Source organism: Nipponia nippon, unplaced genomic scaffold (assembly GCF_047370975.1).
Source record: "Nipponia nippon isolate SJK-2023a ecotype South Korea unplaced genomic scaffold, ASM4737097v1 scaffold_5, whole genome shotgun sequence".
NCBI classification, from domain to species: Eukaryota; Metazoa; Chordata; class Aves; order Pelecaniformes; family Threskiornithidae; genus Nipponia; species Nipponia nippon.
Window position 1 is genome coordinate 52854451 of NW_028262369.1, and position 23709 is coordinate 52878159.

A 23709-nucleotide genomic window follows, 5' to 3' on the forward strand; every position below is an offset into this window, starting at 1 on the left:
ACGTTTTGGAATCATTCTAGGCTTGGAGAACTAATCCTAAATTAATCCTTCCTTCCAGCTGCCATGAAAAACCTTCCTAAACCTTCCTGTCTTCTGTCCATAGAGCCCAGAGAGAGACTGGAAGCTTTCTCAGCTTTATATACTCCTTTATTCACTTGCCTTCTTTCCAAAATAAGGGTTATTCTTAATATGGATCTGTTTAGGGAACTAGCTATCAGCTGAACCCCACAAGCAACTGTCTCAGTAAACTTCTTTAGCCAGCATTAATACTTACCTAAATCCACAGAAAAGTCAGAGTCGTCTCTGAGTTATGAAAGGAGAGGAAGTGAATTCATCTTCCCCTACAAATTCATCCACATTCTGCTATTGACAGATTCTTCTCAGAAACAAGAGCATGAAACAAGGTGAATTTTTATCCTCAAGATAAGAACATCTCATTCGGGGAAACAAGATTAAGGTCACATCATAGGTAACAATGTTTGCTATAGAAAAAAGCCTTGACACGAACCTATTGTATTGCTATTTTTGCTTTTTTAAATGGTATTTAACAATGACTTAAGGTATAGCCTAACGTGAGAGAGAATACACCTTTGCAAACACAGCTCTGAAGAGGAAAGAGCCCAGGCGTCAATTATCTGAGTACATTACTCAGAGAGGGCTCAAAAAACAGCCTTAAGGAGAACAGGCATTTACCGATTGTTTCTTACCAATAGGAAAGTCCAGTATTTGAAGTTACCAACAATCCGTACCACAAATAATGCTGTCAAGCAATGCAGAGAAAAAAGTAGTGAGCAACCACAGTGGCAGTCCAAGGCCTCTTACATCTCACCTGCTAGACAGGCTGCTCCTCTGCCCAGGGCCTGGGTTAAGCTCCTGACTCTGCTGAAGGCTTATTTTGAGACGATGGGAACAGCCCCAATAGTCTAAAAAGGACCCAGGTATGCAGAAATTGCCCTAGAGATGCCAGGGTTTCCTTATGGAGTCTCAATGACCTGAAAACATGTCCAGAGATGATAGAAACAGGCCCAGAGCATAAGGACTAGTATCTTAGAAAAATGTTAAAGAAAACAGTCTCCTAAAATAATAATATTTTTCACTTTCTCCAAAAAGACATGAAGAGATAACTAAAAAAATGGTGAGCTTCTTGCTAGGAGTGTCTCTATTGTGACAGCTCTTCAGCAGTGCGAGTTGAGGGCCACTGCGGTACCTATTGGGTAATGTGAAGCAGAATGAGGAATCCATTACAAAGCCCTTGCAGTCTAACCGTGAATGTATTTGTCGGCATGCAGGCATTAGCGATGCATGGCTGTAGGAAAGTGTTCTCTTTCTGGCCTGTCGATCCAACTAACCACCTAAGCACAAATCGATCAGTTATCCTAGCTGAGGGTTTGTCTCCTAAGCTTCTTCCTGATCTTAGTTGCATGAGTACGGATCATATCAGAATTTCTCCCATCTTCTAACAGTGGGGATTTTGGTAGTGGGTGTGGGGTTTCGGTGGGCATTTTTGTTATTTAGATTATGCAAGTAAGGCCTCCAGAGATGTATTCTTTAAGAACATGGTCTCTCTTTCTCTCCTGTCTCAAGATGAGCCAATGCTGCATTCTGCAGCAGGTGGCACTGTTGTTTGTGTTTAGAGGTGAGTTTTACTTTAATACAAAAGTCCCTCAAACTCTGTTGGTTGGCAATGGTCACTTTAGCTCGCTAATGGATCCAGTGTACAGTGATAGTTCTATTTCTAAAGCCTTACATTTTAATATACTCTACTATCTATTAGTGAACTGTTAATGGGAAGATTAAACATTTAAGCATCTTAACATCTAAAAAATTAACATCTTGGCATGCTAAACAGCTTTTATGCAGCAGATGCACCAGTCTGAATGTCTGTGTTAGGACAGTTAAGAAAATCCTAAGTTAGGAAAATCTTCCAAGTTATGCTCACTTCTAGAAGAGTTAAACTGGCAAGCTTCCAGGCAGAACGGATATCCAGCTTAACAGTTTAAAACTAAAAATCTGAGAGGTCAGTATTTCTTTTGATTTTTGCACCTGTAGATTTAGTGCAGAGAAAATGAGGTAGATGCTCTACGTATAATGACATCATGTCAGCTTCTCAGATGATGGACTTCTGAATACCAGCCAGCCAAGATGGTATTTAACAGAATTTGATCACTTTCTCAGGTATTGTCTTTTTAAATTTCTTCCATCATTTAGGCTTTGGTACTTTGTATGTGTTCTGAAAATAGATTTGGGTCTGTCTTTGAAAGAAAATTATGTCTGGGTACAATTGTTTATTGCAGAGAGAAACAGAAGCAAAACCATAGTTTAATTATGCCCAACCAGAACATGGTCGCTTGAGAAATGGGAAAATTCAGATGTCAAAACTGTGTATAGGTAGAGAGAAGTGTGATTTGGGGAAAGTAGAAGTAAAGGACAGGGGTGGTAAATTGTAGTCAGTGTAGAAAATGTTGGAAATGTTAACGCAGCAACAACAAGGAAGTCTGGAGGACACTTGCAGGGCCTTTAGCTTTAGTAATTAACCTACCTCCGCAAATCAGTTATATGAATAGTGGAATTCTTAATAGATATGTGAATCCACTATGTTGGCACATGGAAACACAAAAGTGTTTATAACTTCCCTATTTGAAATTACCCTATGGAGTTATTTAAATAAGCTTTTGACATTCGTGTTCATTTCTTTTCCTTATAGAAAAATCTCTTAAATCTATAAGACCGTATTTTTATTCCTATACTTGTTTTGGAAAAATAGCAACTGATTTTTGTTGTTTTTTCCACTGGTGTCCTTATTATCCTCTGAGCTTTGGCACCACTGACACTTTACTGCTTATTTCAGTGGTAAGTTAGAAGACACTTTTCTGGTCACTACACAGCATGCTGCAGCTGCAGACAGCCTAAACTCTTCTTCTGCCTTGCCCAAAATTTACAATGCAGATTTTGGAACCTGAATGTGAGTTCATGTATTCAGATTCTCCTGAATATAAATTCGCACAGCCACTTGAGCCCTCCTAAATGCTTTTTTTTTTTCCATTGGAAGGATATATTTGGTATTAAACATGCACTTAAAATCAGTGTAAAGGAGAGGAAGTATTTTGAATGGCAAAAGTAAACTCATTCCTTCTTTCTCTCATCCTTAGGACTCTGAACTTGTACCTCATTGGCACTGCTGATTGCATGTGGTGTCCTAGCACTCGGGAGATTAGTGTAAGGGGACGTGCAGGTGTTCATTTGCTGATGACTGTAGGAGGAATGAAGAGAGTTAGTAATTACCCACTGTATTACGTAGTACTGCTGAACTGGACCTATGCTGTCCTTCAAACCTCTGTGGAATAACTAGTGTATTGGTTTTGGCTAAAGCACAGTTCTTTTTCCTTCTGGTAATTACATAGGGCCTCATCAGTGTAAATATCATAGAGTCTTAGAATCTTTACCATCATTTTCTTAACTGCATTCCTTCCAAAGGTAAGCGAAGACTGCCCTGAAACACGAAACCCTCGCCCAAGGACTCGGGGAGACGGACAGAGGCAGTGAGGAGAGTCAGAAACAGTGATCGTGGCTTTGAAGGATATGGGAAGACAGTCCCAACCCTGAACCAGCACTGAACTGGGGAGGTGATGGGCTGGGGCAGCTCTAAAATTTCTCAAAATGTCTCTAAACTACTGCAGGATTTTAACCCCCTCTAGGCAGCTCTAAACCACTGTATATCTCTTCTAAATTGCTCTAAAAATCCTTTAATTAGCTCTGAAGAGCTGTAAGGACCTCTGTATTGCTGCAATGAGGCAATTGCCTCAAAACAGATGCAATTTGCACAACTCTTAAGTGGTCTCTAAACCACTCTGAAACTCTTCTAATCAGCTCTAAACTGTCACTAAATGGCTCTAAACATCTCTAACGATTTATTACCACCTTTAAAATGTCTTTAAACTTCCTATAAACAGCTCTAAAGATCTGAAAAATAACTCCAGATTCCTCCAAAACTCCTCAAAAGCACACTAAGCAGTTCTGAGGAGCTGTAATATTGCTTTAAAGAGTACTAGGGTCCTCTGAACTGCACTAACATCTTTCTAAACCTCCTCTAAGCAGCTTTCAGATTAATTTGATCTTATCTATCTAGAACTCCTCTATATTGATCTGAAGATCCCTGAATTTCCTTTAGGCCTATTGAACTCCTCTAAGGACTGCTTCAAAACTCCTTGAAGATGCTCTGAGGTGCTCTAAACCCCTCTAAAATACCACCAGACAGCTACAAAACACCTCTGATGAGCTCTTAAAGAGCTATTATTACACCCCCTAAATTACACTCTTAAATTATTTAACTGATTCTAAAACACTCTAGGGTGCCGCTAAACCAGTCTGGACTTCTTTAAACAGCTCCAGAATACCTCTGAAGTGCACTACGCTGCTCTAAAACACATCTAAGCAGCACTAAAACTAAACTCTTCTAGTCAGCTATAAACAACGGTGAGAAGCTATAAATTCCTCTAAAACCTCCACCCCTCCTCTCTGAAAATCCTCTAAACAACACTAATATCTAAAATTCCTCCACATTGCTTTAAGCAGCAGTAAAATGCTTCAAAATAGGTCTCAAACCCCTCTCAGTCTCCTTGCAATGGCTCTAGAACTCCTTTCTGCAGTTCTGATACTCCTGTTTAGAGAAACAGCAGTAAAACTTCTCTGAAGTCCTCTCAAACTGCTCCGAGTTCTCTAAAACAGCACTAAGCAGCTCCACACCGCTCTAAACTCATCTAACTCCTCTAAAGCTCCTATAAACAGTTCTAAGCAGCTCTAAAGTCCTGTGAAGTATGCCAAAACTCCTATAAAGCACTCTAAACAACTGTAAACTCCTTTACCTCTTCTAAAAACCTCAGAGCACCTCTAAACTGATGTAAAGCTCCTCTATGTTGCTATGAGCAGCACTAATATGTCTCTAAATACATCTGAAATGCCTCTAAATCTCTACTGTATAACTCTAAACTCCTCTACACAGCTCTCAAATTCCTCTAAAGAGCTCTAAGCAGCTCTAAAACCCTTCTAGACCAATCTGTAACTCTGACAAACTGTTCTAAGCGGCTCTAAACCACTTCAGGCTACTGTAAAACTTCTCTCATATGCTGTCAAAAGCACAAAGTAGCTCTAAAACTCTCTTAAAATACTCAAAAAATCTGAACTTTCCCTAAATGGCTCTACAGAGTGCTGAATTGTCTCTGAACCTCCCAAAATACACCGTTCTTCTGGGGCCAGTACTGCTTAACCTCTTCATTAATGACCTGAATGATGGAGCAGAGAGCACCCTCAGCAAGTCTGCAGAGGGACCTTGACAGGCTGGAGAAATGGACTGACGGGAACCTCATGAACTTCAACAAAGGGAAGTGCAATGCCCTGCAGCAGGGGAGGAATAAGCCCATGCACCAGTGCAGACTGGGGGCCACCCAGCTGGAAAGCAGCTTGGCTGAAGAGGACCTGGGGGTCCTGGTGGACAAGCGGAACATGAGCTAGCAGTATCCTGCATTAGGAAAAGAGTTGCCAGCAGGTAAAGGGAGGTCATCGTCCCCTCTGCTCAGCACTGGTGAGATGCATCTGGGGTGTTGGGCTCTTCAGCAAAGGGAAGACATGGACATCCTAGAGTGAGTCCAGTGAAGGGCCTTGAAGATGATCATGGGATTGGAGAATCTGTATTACAAGGAGATGCTGAGAGAGGTGGGACTGTTCAGCCTGGAAAAAAGAAATTACCCATAGGGATGGAAGAGCATAGAGAAAAGGGGATTTCTGGAAGAACGAGATGAGCCTCAAAGAAAATAAAAATACATGTGCTTTGTGAGAACTTGTTAGTAAAACCAAACCCCAGAGAAAGTGATCTCTGCATGTGAACAGCCCACAGTGAGCATATTTTGGAGTGGAGGAGGAATACCACAAACCCAGACTCCTGAGATGATTATGTGACTACATGAAAAATGTGCTCCCAGAGCACACAACAAAGGGGATTGTTCTCTCTACTGCAGGCACTGGATGTTCTCAAAACGCACTCTAATGGTAGATCTGAAAGTACACACTGAAGGCAGAATGTTTTATTGCATCTGTTTTACGGATGGGTGTAGAAAACCCAAATGATTTTCCCCAGGAAGCAAACCAAGCCCACAGGAGAGCTGCAAGCTGCAGGCATTGGGGCGTATTCAAGAAAGACCGATTGATGTCTTTTTGGTGGTCAGTCCATATGCACTCTATATGGCCTTTCATAGCCCCTTTTCTTCTGAGTCAGTTAAATGTCTGCTACAAATCTGTGCAGGGCACTACCTTGTCTTAAGAGGTGCTGGTGGTCTGGAGGTCAGATCTGCTGGGAGAAGATTTGAATTCCAGACCAGCTGCGGTTCTGGTGGGATGGAGGAGGACTGTGCTGTGCACAGCTGCATTTCTGCTATGGAGCCCAGGCTCTGCACTGCACGTGGTACACATCTGGTAAAACCACATATTGGAGAAGAAAACAAGAGCCACATGGGCTGCATGCGGGGAGTGGTTTTAGCTCCCCATGAGCCATTGGTTTCTGCTCACTTGTCGTAGCCTGACCTCCATTTGCCTTTCTCACACCGTGGCATGGATCTTCCCAGCTTCCCATCCCGCGTGTCCCAGAGCCAAGGCACTGCAGTGGCATTGGGAGTGCTTCCAGCACCACACTGGAACAAGAAACAGGCAAGAGATGAGGAAAAGTGGAGCTGAAGCCGTTCTTGGTTGAAGTCCTCATGCTGTACTGCAGCCTTCCCAATGTGAGCTGCACCCAGGCCGTAGTGGTGTACATAGCGTGGCTGAAATGAAGCAGGTCTTTGCCCTAACTTCTCACTTCTGTCGATCTCGTGGCTTTTGGTTTATGGCATGGTTTTTCTATTCATACATTATATGTTATTGGCTTGGGTTTCTCTTATCCAAATAATGTTGATTTGTAAAAGAACTGCAAATTAGAGGCACTGGGTAACAGGAGGTCCCCACCACAGCGGGCATCCATCAGAGACAATTATTATCTGCAGAGCTTGCAGCTAGATAACCATGGCAAGGAACAGAAGAGCTAAATATGACCTCTACTTTACAAAGGGGGACTAAGGCACGGAGATCAATGGCTGGCTCATTTCTTCAATGCCACAATTTTTAAATTTGGTGCTCAGTACAGATTTGAGACCCTGAGGATGAAATGTGCACATCTGTCATTTAAAAGAAATGCAGAAATGTAAGATAAGTTGGAACGATGCTGAATTTTTGGGTGTATGGGATTTTGTTTGACGTTAATGATAATATTGTGGTGCTTACCCTTAAATGACTGAGCTGTAGTTTTAGGTTTCATCTCCAGTTGTACCTTTGTTTTTGTCTGGGAACAGAGAAAAGATGAAATTAGACTAATTTGTTTGGAAAAAATAATCTTTTAAGCAGAGATGCTCTTTATTGCAGTTCCCAGGCCTTCATAAGCTTTTGACATGCCCTCTGGTGCTTGTTTCCTTTATGACAAGGCAGTGTGGGTTTGCTTCCTCACTTACCACAATGAGCCTTTCGAAATCCTCATTCAATGGCACTGAACTACAGAAAATCTGTTTATCTTTCTATTGCACCGCGCAGTGGATGTGTCTCTCTGGCAGACAGCTCCAGGAGGGCATCTTGACGCTGCTAATTAGCATGAGCTTCTCTCTCTCGTGGAGCTCCAGAGAGCATGAGTGTTGTCTGGAGCATTATCTACCTGGACTTTAGTAAGGCCTTTGACACTGTCTCCCACAGCATTCTCCTGGAGAAACTGACTGCTCACGGCTTGGATAAGTGCACTCTACACTGGGTAAAAAACTGGCTGGACGGCCGAGCCCAGACAGTGGTGGTGAATGGAGTCAAATCCAGTTGGTGACCGGTCGCGAGTGGTGTTCCCCAGGGCTCAGTGTTGGGACCAGTTCTGTTTAATATCTTTATCGATGATTTTGATGAGGGGATTGAGTGCACCCTCAGTAAGTTTGCAGACGGCACCAAGTTAGGTGGAAGCATTGATCTGCTGGAGGGTAGGAAGGCCCTACAGAAGGACCTGGACAGGCTGGATTGTTGGGCCGGGGCCAACTACATGAGGTTCAACAAAGCTAAGTGCTGAGTCCTGCACTTGGGTCACAACAACCCCATGCAACGCTACAGGCTGGGGGAGGAGTGGCTGGAGAGCTGTCTGGCGGAAAAGGACCTGGGGTGTTGGTTGACAGCCGCCTGAACATGAGCCAGCAGTGTGCTCAGGTGGCCAAGAGGGCCAATGGCATCCTGGCTTGCATCAGGAATAGCGTGGCCAGCAGGACCAGGGAGGTGATAGTGCCCCTGTACTCGGCGCTGGTGAGGCCGCACCTCGAGTGCTGTGTTCAGTTTTGCGCCCAGAGGTTCCTGGAGTGTGTGGAAGATAACTTCCTGATGCAGTTGGCAAGCGAGCCAACCAGGGGAGGTGCCCCGCTGGACCTGCTGTTTACAAACGGAGAAGGCCTGGTGGGCGATGTGGTGGTCGGAGGCTGTCTTGGGGTCAGTGACCATGAAATGATAGAGTTTTTGATTCTTGGAGAAGTAAGGAAGGGGGTCAGCAAAACTGCTACCCTGAACTTTAGAAGGGCAGACTTTGGATTGTTCAGGAGTCTGGTTAACAGAGTCCCTTGGGAGGCCATCCTGAAGGGCAAAGGAGTCCAGGAAGGCTGGATGTTATTCAAGAGTGAAGTCTCAAAGGCGCAGGAGCAGGCCGTCCCCACGTGCCATAAGTCGAGCAGGCAAGACTGGCCTGGCTGAACAGAGAGCTTTGGCTGGAACTCAGGAAAAAAAAGAGAGCTTACCGCCTTTGGAAGAAGGGGCAGGTGACTCAGGGGGACTAGAAGGATGTTGTGAGGTTATGCGGGGAGAAGATTAGAAAGGCGAAGGCCCAGCTAGAACTTAATCTGGCCACCGCCGTTAAAGATAACAAAAAATGTTTTTACAAATACATCAGTGACAAAAGGAGGGCCAGGGAGAATCTCCCTCCTTTGTTGGATCCAGAGGGAAACTTTGCCACGAAGGATGAGGAGAAGGCTGAGGTACTTAATGCCTTCTTTGCCTCAGTCTTTAATAGCCGGACTGGTCATCCTCGGGGTTCTCAGGCCCCTGAGCTGGGAGATGGAGATGGGGTGCAGAATGAAGCCCCACTTGTTGAAGAGGTGGCAGTCACTGACCTGCCTCTCCGTCTGGATGCTCACAAGTCCATGGGGCCCGACGGGATCCACCCGAGGATACTGAGGGAGCTGGCAGAGGAGCTGGCCAAGCCACTCTCCATCATTTACCAGCAGTCCTGGTCAACCGGGGAGGTCCCAGATGACTGGAAGTTAGCAAATGTGACGCCCCTCTACAAGAAGGGTCGGAAGGAGGATCCGGGGAACTACAGGCCTGTCAGCCTGACCTCGGTGCCGGGAAAGGTCATGGAGCAGATCATCTTGAGTGCCATTACATGGCATGTGCGGGACAACCAGGGGATCAGGCTCAGCCAGTATGGCTTTATGAAAGGGAGATCCTGCTTCACTAATCTGGTCTCCTTCTATGACAAGGTGACCTGCTTAGTGGATGAGGGGAATGCTGTGGATGTTGTTTACTTGGACTTTAGTAAGGCCTTTGACACTGTCTCCCACAGCATTCTGCTGGAGAAGCTGGCTGCTCATGGCTTGGATAAGTGCACTCTGCGCTGGGTTAAAAACTGGCTGGACGAGTTGGACTGGCTCACAAGTTGGGTGGAAGTGTCGATCTGCTGGAGGGTAGGAAGGCCCTACAGAGGGACATGGACAGGCTGGATCGTTGGGCTGGGGCCAACTGTATGAAATTCAACAAGGCCAAGTGCTGGGTCCTGCACTTGGGTCACAACAACCCCATGCAACGCTGCAGGCTGGGGGAGGAGTGGCTGGAGAGCTGTCTGGCAGAAAAGGACCTGGGGGTGTTGGTCAACAGCCGCCTGAACATGAGCCAGCAGTGTGCTCAGGTGGCCAAGAGGGCCAATGGCATCCTGGCTTGTATCAGGAATAGCGTGGCCAGCAGGACCAGGGAGGTGATAGTGCCCCTGTACTCTGCACTGGTGAGGCTGCACCTCGAGTGCTGTGTTCAGTTTTGGGCCCCTCACTACAAGAAGGACATGGAGGTGCTGGAGCGTGTCCAGAGGAGGGCAACGAAGTTGGTGAAGGGTCTAGAGCACAAGTCTTATGAGGAGCGGCTGAGGGAGCTGGGGTTGTTTAGTCTGGAGAAGACGAGGCTGAGGGGAGACTTTTATCACTCTCTACAGCTACCTGAAAGGAGGTTGTAGTGAGGTGGGGGTCCATCTCTTCTGCTAAATAACAAGCAATAGGAGGAGAGGAAGTGGCCTCAAGTTTGCCAGGGGAGATTTAGATTAGATATTAGGAAAAATTTCTTCACTGAGAGAGTGGTTAGGCACTGGAACAGGCTGCCCAGGGAAGTGGTGCAATCACAGTCCCTGGAAGTATTCAAAAACTATGTAGATGTGGTGCTTAGGGACATGGTTTAGAGGTGGACTTGACAGTTAGGTTAACAGGTTGGATTCAATGATCTCAGAGGTCTTTTCCAACTGTAACGATTCTATGATTCTGTTGTATGAGTAGAGAGCCTAAGGGGAGCTGATCTTGTGTGAGTTGCTTCAGCTGCAAACCTGCTTCTAGTTTGCATCCAGGCTTCCCTCATTATTTTCAGCCATCAACAAAAAGGTATCCCCTTTTTTCTACAGTGACTTGTGCCTGGGCAGAAATCCCTGCTGAAATCCGTAGGGCTGTTAACCAAGCACTCCCCAATCTCCCGCCCTGATGCTCTGCAGGGCTGCTGTCTGCCTCGGCTACGATGGCTACCATTCCTCCAGCAAAGCCTCTGGTGGAGCCCGCTGTCTCCTCAGTCGTGCAGCCAGCTCTCTTAGCTCTCCACTGTGTTATTTATTTATGTTAAAAAGTTTATTTATTTTTTATTTTTAAAAGTTTATTGATTTATTTTTTCTTTTTAAAAGTTTGCAAATGGTGATTAATAATCCAAACAAGCCTTAGCTTTCAAGCATGACCTGCAGAGCGAAGGTTACGGGAGGCCGCGGGGATGGTGCGCGTTTTCATGGGCCACCAAAGGCAGCCGGGGAGCAAGCAGACGAGGGGCGGTGAAGAGATGGTTTCTGTGGCGAGCTGTCAGCTGATGCCGGCTTCCTCCGCCCGCCCGCCCGCCCGGCGCTCCGCTCCGCCTGCTCAGCGGGTTTTGCACCACAGCTTTTAAACGCGGTGCCTGGAGCCGGCTGGGCCAGAACGGGGCCGGCCCCCTTAGCCCGGAGGAGCCACCGACAGCTGGGCCGGGCCGGGCCTCGCCTCGCCTCCTCCCGCCGGGCCGAGGGCGGAGCGAGGCGGCCGGCGGGGCCGCAGGCGCTGAGGAGCCGGGGCTGGCCGCCGGCGAGGCGAGGTGAGGAGAGGAGGGCCTGGGGGGCGCCGCCGCCGCTGCCCTGCGGGCCGGCCTCAGCCTGCCCTCCCCGGAGCCGGAGCCGCCCGCCCGGGCGGGCTGGCCCCTCGGCTCGGCCGGGTGCTGTGGTCTGCGGGGGGGGGGGTGGTGTGTTCAGGGTGAGGTTGCCTTTCTCGGGGGAAGGGTTTTGAGCCCGGTTCTCTGCAAAACTGTTCTCCCTTCCAAGCTGCCAGGCGTTACCAGGTGTGTGCGAGAGCATAACCTGTTCGTGGGAAAGGGAGGGTAAAATAGAAGATGTCTCTGAAATGTAGCTGTACCTGGGATGGTGGCTAGCTGCTGTAAGCTGCTCTTTCAACGACAACAACAACAAGATGATTCTCTCTAACCAAAAATAACACCCTTGCAAAGTCCACTTCTTCTGAACTTTGCCTGTCTAGTTTTGCTGTTCACAGAAGTTAGTTGAAACTGCACTTGAGTAAAGATGGGAATCATGTTTATCTCTTTCCTTTCCAAACAGCTCAATGACACCTGGAAAGAAGTTACAGGGTCTTGTAGCTGCTACAATCACTCCAATGACTCCTGATGGGTGAGTATGACCCTGTATCACAACACGGCGTGTTGTTGGAGTTGCACTGCTTACTGTTACCTTAAACCCCTGTCTCCCTTCTTTCTTATTTGGAACTGATTGGTTTGAGTTTTGTTTTTAAATGAGATCTCTGATGGGCTGGGGAAACTACTAGGTTGGTCCCACTAGCACTAGAGTGGGTTCCCTTAGCCTCTGCATCTTCCTGTTGCCCAGCAAGTGCTGTAGGTCTGGGTTTGGAGAGTTTGGATCAGCCTTACATCTCTTTTTCTATGGCTTTTGTAGGTGCGAATTAAATCATAGTAAGGTTATACGTGTAGAGTATTGCAGTATTTCCACATTTGTTAAGGCAAAATCACAGTCCTAGTTAAAAAGAGCTCTTGAGAGCTAGAGAATAATTGTCAAAATCTGATGTCCTTTTACACTTTACCCTACTTAACTCATGCAAGCATTCGTGTGTATATATGTGTGCATGGAATTAGTCTAAACCAGAAGAGAATATTGCAAGGACTGCACAGTTCTGAAAATAACATCAAGTTGAAAGTTGAAATTTGGCCTTCCTCAAAGCAGTGATGGTAAACAGATGTCGTCCCTACTGCATTTTGATGTTGCAAGACAGAGTTGTTTGGAGTCAGCAAAAGACCCTGAGCTTCTCTGATGGGGATTGTGTCAAGATCTGTATGTGTTTCTGAGGGAGACTGTGGAGATTTGCTACTACAGGCCTCTAAAAGTGATCCTTTACTTTTGAAAAGTGCTGTAAAGCGTGGTACTGTCTCAGTCAGGGAACTCAATTGCATTGCAGTCACTGCTTCGTTTCTTGCTTTAACAGAAACTTATTTCCAATTTCATTTTTATTACTACTCAGATTTATTGCAACATGGTATTTGGAGAGTGATCTGGGCCTGCTGCCTGGCGTGCCTGGCCCTTGTAAGATACGTTCTGTGAAAGCAGCTATGAAATTTTGGGTGATGTGTGAACCCAGTCAAGGTCCCAGAATTGACTTCCAGACTATAGGGTTGGTCTGTATGTTTGACAAATGAAAACAACGGTGAAATATTACACACTGATAAACAAAATAAGTTTGTCCTGCAGAGAAGATAAACCTAGAATTCAACTTCCCCTGTTTGCCAGGGAAGTCTGTTGCTTTCCTCATCCTTTAATGAGAGAGAGAGAGGTCAAAGTCACATCCAGCAGATGCCGGTCTGTGTCCAGCAGTTACAAGTATAGTTTAACTCTTTGCCAGCAGTTGCACAAATATCTTTGTGCTCTCAAGAGGACTCCTGTTTCCCTCAACAGTCAAAAAGGTTTGAGTGCCTCTTGTTTTCCCATATCTCCCCAAAAAAGTCCTTTGCTGTGATGAGCCTGCAGTAATTACCAATTGAGATAAAAGGTTGGAACAGTGAACTACTTGTCAGGAGGAAGAGAAACTGGAAGAAAGAATTCAGAACTGAACTGTTACCTGAAGTGTTAAACACATGCTGAGGGTATCATACCTTGGGGTAGTTTGTGTGTGTACAAATGCGAGGCTTCAAAAATACATGCCTGTCTTTGTTTTCTTAATCTCTAAGTTTAAGATATCTGTGGGTGGAGACTTATGGTTGCTGAGGCTCCTAAGGTTGCTGCACTTCCTTTCATTTCAGACAGATTAACCTTTCGGTGATTCGTCAATATGTGGATTATCTGGTGACCGAGCAGAACGTGAAGAACGTCTTTGGTAAGTGTGTTTTTGACAGAAACTGTGTTACACCCCTTTTGCCTGGATGGCAATCCGATGATACCTTGCCTGATAAGAGCTGTAGTGGGAGGGACTGTGGATGTGGGATCATCCTAGACATTTATATTCATCAGTGGAGAGAACGTAAGCAATAGTTAAGGCATCTGCTTTTGCCTACACCCCATTTCTGTGTGGGATAAAATAAGCATTGCCTTCATACAGTGACATTTCCAGAGATGAATGGATAATGCTGTCTTGGCAGAGAAGATTCAACTGAATGATTCTCCCCTTTGCCAATTGTCTGATGAAAAAACATCAGCTCAGGAGTCAGGGGAATTCAGTGGGCTCATCAAAGCCAAATGGGCTTGTTTAGGAAACCTGTGGTGCACTGGGTGATACCAAGGTGGTCACTGCTCCCACCTCTCTCTCAGGGACTGCTGTGGGGGCAGCAGGGATGGCTGGATAGAGAATACAGCATCTGCTAAAACACTTTTGCTCACAGCCTGGCATAGTTAAGTAAGCTGAAGTCAGTGATAAGATTTTGGTTCAAAACTTCAGTCAAGAATGCCAAGATGCAGAGCAGACCGTGGCAGTGACTTCAGCTGCCACATTTTAATCTGTTTGTGAGTGAACATACTGACATCTCGTTGTTTTCTAGGAGTGCTTTAGCCTAGGTAGCACACGCGGTTCAACTCATGACAAAGACACCAAATGTCAGGTCAGACGGTTTCCTTGGAGTGGAGGACAGACAGTCACTCTGCCTGGCTAGCTGGGCGTCCCTTTGTGTGCTTGTCATAGCCTGACTCGTGTTGCTGGGGGAAGGAGGTGGTGTCTGCTGGGGAGGAGGTGCTGGGGGGCAGTTTCCCAGTTTCAGCAGCTGTCTCCTCCCTCCTACTGCTGCTGATCCTGAAACACCCAGGTTTCCGACACGAGCATTTAGTGGTGATAACACTGCAATCCCCATGCAGATACTGGTGTGGACCAACTATCTTGAAACGAGTTGAGGTGAAAATATTTCTGTTTAATATCATTAAAAGTGTCAGTTCTTGTCTTCAGTAAAGCCAATGCATGTAGGCCAGGCCTCAGCAAGTGTGTTGTGTTGAAACAGTGAATGGCACAACAGGAGAAGGACTGTCCCTTAACATCCAGGAGAGGAAGCAGTTGGCCGAAGAATGGGTGTGCCAAGGAAAAGACAAGTGAGTAGCTGAGAGTGAACAGGGGATTCCAGATCTCGTGTTATGATACAGGCGTGCCTGACTGATTGCAAAGCCACATCTGCTGATGGCTTTGGGTTTTTTGGAGTATTTTGTTGTTGGGCTTTGTTCGCAAACATTTTGTTCTCCTTTATCATAGAAGTCTGCGTTTTTGTCACTGCCCATTAGCTGGTGTCCATTCATACTGCTTAGAGAGCTTGTAAGTGTCCTTCGCTTTGGTATACTGAGGGGTAGGGGGACACAAAAGGGCTCTGGGGAAAAAAAGGGCTGTACCCTTTTCTTATTCTTGAGAAGAGATGAAAGTAAAGAGTAATCTGCCTGTTTATGCCCTGTGAACATTTCTGAACCTTTTAATGTATTCAATGATTTGGTATGGGGGAAGCTGAGGTGTAAAGTGTTTTGGTGCTTCCCTAAAGGTGCAAAGTCTGTGGTAGAAGAAGCAATTCAATCCGAATCTTCACCTGTGTATCCAATTGCAGCTCCATTCTCCATCTCTTGTACCTGTTGTACTCTTGTAGCATTCACCACTGCTGCCTTCTTAGTTGCTACGTCAGAAGATGTGGGGAGGAGGAGGTGTTTTGGGTGAGAAGGATAGTGAGCAGAAGTAAACTGGTGTGAGGCTCACAGTCTGTGGATATAAAGGAGAAACACAGAAATGGGACCAATGGACTGGAACCTGGGAGATTCCCTTGGCAGGAGCAGACAAGCGGTCAAAGGTGCTGCTGTGAGGTTGAACTCTTCTGGTAGTTCTGCAGAGAAACAAGTTTAGAAAGCAAACGTATGCTTTGATATCCTTTCCTTTTCCCAGCTTCCTCTTAAATCCTTAATGGCTTAATTTTACCTTCCTAATAAAATGCGAAGATTAGTCCCCCCTTACAGCCTTGCAAATACGACAGCAAGGAGTCACACATCATTCATATTTGCAAACGTGTTTTCTTTTTTCTACCGCCAGCTGCTTGCCACTGTCGGCATTTTCCCTGTGTGTCTGCTCATCAGGTCAACACAGGTTCAAATCCCTGTTAGGTCTAATCTAGCCCAATGAAGGTCTTGTGCAGTGGCTCCTTGGTCTGAAGCGATTTATTTTGGCAGACTGATATTTTTCACCACCACTGAAGCCTCCCCAAACCTTCTGAATTTGTTCTTGTGCAGATTGGATCACGTGATCATTCATGTGGGAGCACTAAGTTTGCCAGAGTCCCAAGAACTGGTGTGTATATATGTTTCCTTTTTGCTATGTGTGTAATACATATAAAGCAGATGTACCTTGAGATACTTTCCATTCTTTTTTTTTATAGGCACAACATGCAGCAGCCATAGGTGCTAGTGGTATTGCTGTAATAGCCCCTTTCTTCTTCAAACCCACAAATAAAGGTGAGTAGATGTGATTACCAGACCTGCTGAGCCCCTTTTATACTGCCCTCCAAACCTTTATCATGGATAAAGGATTAATGCCATCTTCTTTCTTTCAAAAGTATTCTGGTGATAATATTCGCACGCCTGTCATGTCTGGTGTCATGCAAAAGCAAAACCTAGAAGAAACATTTTTTAAAGATGGGAGATATCAGAAGTCTCCCAGTAAGAAGTGGGAAGGATGTCTTTTGGGATGTATTTTGTTAGCCTCTTGTAAAAAGAAGAGTTGCTTATGGAAAGTGTAGTTAACTAGTCTGTCTTCTGAATAGATAGTATGGAGTTTACGCTTGATCTGGGCCACGCTAGGAAGCAGCTGGTTCCATGCTGACCCTTGCTGGACACTGACCAAGTTGATAAACTGCTGATACACACGCATGCCTCTTGTTACTGACGTGGTCGGGTTTGGTTCTGTGCACCTAAAGTTACCTCAGAACTTATAAATTGAGTGTTCTGCTTTTAATATCATGAACATAACCTAGAAGAACCACATGAAGTGGAGGTTTTGTAACAGGTATGTTAAAATTTGTCTGAATGAATTATGAATGTCAACGTTCACATGAAAATACCAGAAGAAACCAGAGGGGATTGCTGTTATTGACAGCCAAGGACACAATCAGTGGCAATCAAACTGGTAAGCCCAGAGGAACAGCACAAAGATCAGCAGAAGACCTTCGCTGATAGTAGCAGGATGGCAGTGAGGTTTCAGCCAGCTGCTCTTCCTGCTATGCCAATGGGAAGTTTGCCTAAGATTTATGAAGGATGCAGTGAACAAGATTCTCAGGAAGAATGTCAACCATAATACCTCTTTGATTCCTAAAACAGTACAAAAAAGTTGTCCAAAAACCTCTTCATCACCACCATTGAGCAGTACCCCAGGGAGGTGAATATGAACTTGATCCCTTGTCCTCTGTGTTGCACACAAGTGATCCTGCTGAGACCGCTTTGGCACCCAGGTCTTCCAGTTTGCATGTGAGAGCATACATGAGTTTCATCTGTAAGGGAATGAGTGTGAGTTATTGAAATCGGTTTGGTTTAAAACAAATATTGTCTTTGCCTTTCCTAAGGTCTTCCACTGAGTTTTGTTACATTTAAGGTTTTTATGACTCACTGTGTATGGTCCGCAAGCTGTAGGTTGCCTCTCCACATACCCTGGCTGCTGTGAATCTGAACTGTCTTTCACTACAGATAGTTTCCTTCTCTTATGGGGGTACTTGCTTGTTTTCTTTCAGATGAGCTGATTGCTTTCTTACAGAAGGTTGCATCTGAAGCCCCTGCGGTTCCGTTTTATTACTATCACATTCCTCTTCTGACAGGTGTGAAGAGTAAGTACTGCTTAGTCAGCTCTTCCTAAGCCCATAGGCTCATAGTAACCTGAGTAATCCCAGTGGCTGGTGTGATTAGTCTACCAGCCTAAACCAGGTATGTGGCCTCTGCTCCCATCACATGCAAGCTGTAGTGGAAAGGTTCCTTTCCAAAAATGGGAGGTGAATGCAAGACTGGAAAATAAATTGAATTCCTCTTCATCAGAAAAAAGTCACAGTTTGAGTACTGAACAACTGGGATGGAGGAGGTGATGCTGACCATGGCTTTGCAATTAGTGTGGACCAGGATAGGTAATTGCCTTGGATAACCATAGTTGAATCCCAATTTTTTTGCAAGATAGTTACCACTGTCTCTCTTGGTGTACACTGACTGCATAGTCATGTTTGCTAGTAAATTACGTGTGAAACCACAGTGCTTCTCAAGTCTTATTATTTAGCAGAGGAATGAGGAATAGAATACAGATCTTTGGCTACTTGCTCTAGACAGCAGGTTATCTGGTGTTTCTGGATGTATGAACTTATATTTATTCTTAAATATGTTGTTGCCAGTTCATTCCTAAACCTTCACTTATCCAGGGTTTTTCCCTTCTGATCTGGTAAAAGGAATGCTTCAAAGAGAGGGTGGAAAGCTGTCATGTATAACTCTGGGAAATAACAACACTGAAGTTGTCTTACTGGTTGTTTTAGAGCTATATAGTTTACTAGGCTTAGGCCAAAAGTGAACAACTTGTAAAATAGTAAGTCTCCCTCTTGGGGACAAGACAGGGAGATCTCCCAGAACAGGGGTGTGTTTCTTCATATGAGATTGCTGTTCTGCACAGTTCGTGTTGAAGGGCTGCTGGATGGAATAAAAGAGCGGATCCCCACCTTCCAGGGCGTGAAGTTCAGCGACACAGACCTCTTGGACCTTGCACAGTGTATAAACAAGAATGAGAGAGAACAGTTTGCATTTCTTTATGGGGTGGATGAGGTAAGAGGCTCTTCTTAAAAATTATTTCCTCTGTGGCATCCTCTTGCTTCAGCCTTGGGGAAAAAAGTAGCCCTGGACATTCAGTGCCAGGTAGTTTTGCTGCTGCTTCCCAATGCCCTTTTTTTTTTTTTTCTTTTTTTTGATACGTGAAGTAATTTTTTTTTTTCTCCCCCCACCCCGAACTAGCAACTGTTGAGTGCGCTGGCAATAGGGGCAGATGGAGCAGTTGGAAGGTCAGTATGGTTTGGACTCCTTCCCCTTGACACACGCACCTTATTGTTATGTCTTCCACTGTCCACACAGTATTTAACTGTCTCCTGTCACAGCGATGGAGGATTTTGCAGGGTAAGGCTGTACAGTAGCAAGCAGACAGACAAGCGAGCTCCAGTGCTAGCAATGGGACAGTCGTATAATCTGGGATTTTAGAGTACGTTAGTTTGGGTGATTATTGCTGCAGTTGCAGTCTGTAAGCTGACCCAAAGGTTTCAACATATTTCTTTATCCTCACAGCAACTTTTTGAAGTAGGGAGTCCCTTTTATCATCATTCTATGGGTAAGGAACCAAAACCCAAAGAGGTTAAAATCATTTACCTTAGTTCACATGAGAAGTCTGTGAGGAAAAGGGCCCTGCTAAGTTTTATTTCTGATTTGTCTTCTGCCCCTCATACCAGAGTGCTTGGATGAATTACTGTGTGATATCTCTGTTCTTGAGTAGATAATCCATTAAATGAACAAGCAACTGGAAAATTAAGTGATTGACTTTCTGTATTGTGTCTAATTGTTCCTTTTTAATTTTGAAAAGCAGTTCCATTTGGAAAGAACTGGGAAGAGAAATCTGCTCTCTAAACTCTTCCGTAGGGCTTGGCATACTTCAGATGCTTGACAGTATAAACCGCACATAGATTGCATGAATCTCTATCATAATAAAGGCATTCTTATAATGTCAACAGAGAAAGCCTGTGGCTACATCTTTTGTTTCAGTGGTTCTAAGTGCCTCCTTCGCATTTACTGATTCTATTTTTGGTTTGGGTTTTTTTTGGCAGTACATACAACTATTTGGGCCGACAAACCAATCTGATGTTGCAAGCCTTTGCAAAGCCAGACCTTGCGTTAGCACGGAAGTATCAGGTACAGTATCTTTACTGTCCCCACTAGGAGCAGCCTTCTTTCTCCTCTAGCTTTACTGGGGCTGTTTTCCATGCGGTTTTGTCATCCATACCCTAAGGTAGCTTTATTAAAGCAAACTTCTTTCGGCTCCAACAGCCCTGCTTGTTCTTCATCTCTCCTCGCCTTTTTGACCAGTCCTTACTAACTTTTAACCAAGACCTGCCTTACTTATCCTTCAACCGTCTAATTTCCTACATGCAGAGTGAGCAACGGCCTGACCTTTTTCCTTGAACAAGCCCACAATGGCCAAGCCCCTTGGCCGGGAATATTATTCTGGTGATACCCTACATGATGTAGGGCAGAAAGGCATCCCAAAGCAGCTCTGCCTTGACCCCTCTTGATCTTGAGCAGCTTGAAGATTTGTGAGGAGTTCTGAGCAATCGGTAGACAATCTATACCCAATGTTTTTATGGGACATTTGAGGCATCCTTCTTTTGCCTTAAAATAGAAGTGACTGCAGGATGAAAGTTTAAAAGACGTGTGAAGGATGATCTGCTCTGGGAAATCTCTTCACTTGGCAGTGGATATTCAGATTTGTAAACCTTTAGGACCAGTATGAGACTTATCAGTGTTCTCAGACTGCTTGCAGTGAGGGACAGCTTGAACACCGAGTGACAGACTAAGAGGGAGTGATGGTTTTCTTATATCCATCCCTCCCTCCTCTATTCCAATGGAATTCAATTAGTATTTCCCATAGACTGGCCAGGTGGCCAAGGGCTTTTCTCAAGGTTGTGCAACAATTGTATTAGATGTAAATACCATAATAGCTCTAGATGCTTTTACATCTTAACATTTGAAGGAGTTAATAAACTCCTGTCTGTCTTTTCTAGTTTCTCACTGGGGAATTTCTCAGCTTTGTCATCAAACTAGGTAAGTCCTACGCTGCCCGTTTCCCTTGTTATATCTAAAAATGCAGGCTTGGTGCTCCAGAAACTCTCATGTTGCTGTACCCTCAGAACTTCCTTCCTGAAAGATTTTGCAGTGAGAAAATGTTGCGTGTGCTATTTCCCGAGTTAGTAGCAGCTAGGAGCTCAGCAAAGGGAGCTGACCAAGCATCCCTGACAGATTCCACTCTTGCTTGCTTCCTTCCTCCTTCTGTGAAATCTCACAGCTTTAAAGCTGTGACTCTGATTTACTCTTTTTCTTATCCTGACTCTTCCTGTGGGTTGGGTTTTTTTTTGTTTTTTGTTTTGTTTTTTTAAATTCTGTCTCCAAAAGCTCATTTCTAGCTTTGTTTCTAGAGAGTAATTTTTCTGAAATGGCGGTGCTTCAGTAAGAAAACAGCTTTGATGCTTGTGTCTCCTGCCTTGCTATAGTTTAAGAGTAACTGTTCAAGGCTGTACAAGGCCAAAGCATTTTAAAATGGAATGATTTTTAGAAACAAAATCAAGTTTTAACATAAAAAGCAATTAAAACCAACCAAGTCAGAGTAGTGTAGGGGGACTGAATCAGACATTTCATGGTTTTCACTTAAGGAAGAAAACTGTTCACTGTGGTTTTGCTATACATATGCAAACCCCAATGAATCTAGCTGAGCTTTAGCACTTGGTTGTATTTCTTGGCTTAAAAGTCAGAGGAAATGCATGATTATTTAGTCTTATAAGTAAGAGAGAAACACTGAATTTCCAGAGGTACATAAGGAGACTTGAGCTATGGACACAGAGGCCTCCTGAAGTTTCCCATGGTGGATTAAACTGGTACTACTACTCCCAGGGCATTATTTTACGTGAGTCTGCCATCAGGGGATAGCTATGAGGCTGCAAAGATCGGGTTGCTGGGATGACAAATTGGCTGGGATAGGTCAGCCTACCGGTGAAGGGAAACTTGAAGTAGCCCTATTTTTGCTCGGTTTACCTATAGAGGACTCACACCATCTTTTCTATTGTCAGGGCTGCGTGGCAATACATTTTTGGCAAGGAGAAAGGAACACACACACACGCGCGCACACACACAGCCCTGGTTATCTGTAAAACTGACGTAGTAGTTTGTAAGGTGCATGTCTAAGAAGATACTCTGCTTGGTATCTTTAGGAGGGAAACAATGATGGTATAATACATAAATAAATAAGTAGGCATAATTTTTACTGTAATGTCTTTCTTGTCTGCAAGTATGATTCTCTCTTCTTTATTACACTATTCTCACTTCTGAGAAGTGCTTCAAGACTGGTTTATGCTGGATTACACAGGAACTCTATGCTGCTGCTTTTATGGACGCCTGTATAGAGACTGCTTTAAGCAAAATGAGCTGTAAATGACCTGATTCTCCTTTTGTCTACCCAGGTTTTGGTGTTGCACAGACTAAAGCTGTAATGACTTTTGTTTCTGGCATTCCCATGGGACCTCCGCGGCTTCCGCTTGTTGACGCCTCGGAGGAGTTCATCGTCAAGGCCAAAGCCAAGCTGGATAGCATTGTGTGGCCTGATGGTGACTGATGTTCACTTCCATGTCGATCTGGAAGTGGAGGTTCCTTTTCTGGGGTTCACTGTCACTTGGCACGTTCCCCACGTGATGGGCTGTGATTTCTTTCAGGGAATTGGCAATGTGCCTGAGCGCCTTCCTGTTAGGGCTGGCCTTGTTGGCACAGGTGTAGCCACCTTTTTGTGTAACTGTACTCTGTTCCCCTGGGGTGCTGCACATCCCAGGACTAGCTGGTATCTTTTAATAAAAAAACACAAAAGCAAATATTCCCCAGTTGAAGGATCCTGACTCCTTTTGTCTAGAAAGGAGGAAGATCTGTCTTTACCCTCCCTCCAGCTAGGTCATGTTTTGTCCTCTCCCTTCATAAGTATCTCCAGCACTACAGTGTGTTTTTGAACATTGGTATGACACCATCTAGTTGCTCAGATGGGTATTTTACTGTTTGTCACAAAGTCATTGGAACACTATGTATGTAAAATCCAGTTTTTGTCTGATCTCATTGTCTTTGTGCACCTCCGCTTAATGCAAAATTTAAAAAACCTTCTGCAACAGAAAGCTTTTGCCTCTCTAATGTGCAGATATTTCTCAATCTTTTTCCTTGCAACAAAAATGAAAGCAGAATTGAGCTGTACGTCTCTATGCCGCAATGCGGAATACTGTCTTGTATGTTAGAAAGTCATCTGCTGTCAGAGCGAAAGGCTGTATTTGTGCCCTGGACTGATCCCTCTCCACCAGCTTGAGCTCTTACTGTCTGATGGCACGTGTAGCTGACAAATGCGAGGTCCTGTGCCCTCTGCCGCTCGGCGCGTACCTCCTGACAGGGCTCCCGCGTGCGAAAATGATCGCACGGGACGTTTGGAAGGAGGGAAGGGAGAGGGGGAAACGTGGAGAGGCACGTTGCTAACTTCTCGTAACACAAGAGTGTGGAAAATTCTACTAACTTCCTCTTGCTGTGTAACCACTGAACAAGAAATACGCAATAATAAAGGCTTCCTTTTACCCCCCTTGAATTTGTAAGAAATTTAGGAGAGCTCTTCTTTGACAGGTAAGGGGAAGAGAGTGAAACCAGCCCGGGGAGCTGTGGGTATGCGCGGAGGTTGTCCCTGCACCATCAGTGGGACGGGAGCGACGGAGGCCTGCGGGCGAGCGCACCGCCCGGCCTGCGGAGGCCCTGGTCCTCTGAGGACACGGGAATTGCTTGCTAGGCCCTTTTTAAAATACATGGTAACGCTGCCATGCCAATGCTGTGACTCGCTGAGTATTTCGGTACAGGGCAGAGGTAAGGGGTGAACCTTCCTGACAGGCCCCAGTTACGGTGCTCCAAGCTGTGCCCTGTGAGGGCCGGCAGCGCCGCGTGCCGCCGCAGCCCTGCCCGGTACTGAAGAAGGCGAGCGCAGCAGCGGCCCCCGCGGGCGGCTGCGGCCCCGGGGCTCTGGCCGCCGCGACGGGGCTTCCCCGCCCGGC

The 23709-nt window shown here is 45.3% G+C and overlaps 1 protein-coding gene across 3 annotated transcripts; it reads left to right on the forward strand.

Moving 5' to 3' along the window:
* Window positions 1–11017: 11017 nt before the first annotated feature.
* NPL (N-acetylneuraminate pyruvate lyase) lies at window positions 11018–23255 on the forward strand. 3 transcript variants are annotated; one of them, XM_087733719.1, is made up of 13 exons: window positions 11018–11451; window positions 11966–12034; window positions 13672–13745; window positions 14854–14941; window positions 15099–15158; window positions 16109–16166; window positions 16255–16330; window positions 17599–17691; window positions 18513–18661; window positions 18848–18894; window positions 19705–19789; window positions 20659–20698; window positions 22108–23255. In XM_087733719.1, the coding sequence occupies exons 2-13, from the start codon at window positions 11970–11972 to the stop codon at window positions 22257–22259; spliced, it is 987 nt and encodes a 328-aa protein (XP_087589845.1). In that variant the 5' UTR covers window positions 11018–11451; window positions 11966–11969; the 3' UTR covers window positions 22260–23255. The 3 variants fall into 3 exon arrangements, with proteins under 3 accessions (XP_087589845.1, XP_087589847.1, XP_087589846.1); XM_087733720.1 differs by lacking the exon at window positions 11018–11451 and adding an exon at window positions 11617–11691; XM_087733721.1 differs by lacking the exon at window positions 15099–15158 and having other exon boundaries at window positions 11036–11451.
* Window positions 23256–23709: the final 454 nt, after the last annotated feature.

Bases quoted from the DNA above. Each gene is read 5' to 3' on its own strand.
- NPL (XM_087733719.1), top strand. From the start codon at position 11,970: ATGACACCTGGAAAGAAGTTACAGGGTCTTGTAGCTGCTACAATCACT. The intron at 14,942-15,098 runs GTGAGTAGCTGA...CCTTTATCATAG, and splicing joins GTGTGCCAAGGAAAAGACAA to AAGTCTGCGTTTTTGTCACT. The intron at 18,895-19,704 runs GTCAGTATGGTT...TTTTTTTGGCAG, and splicing joins GCAGATGGAGCAGTTGGAAG to TACATACAACTATTTGGGCC.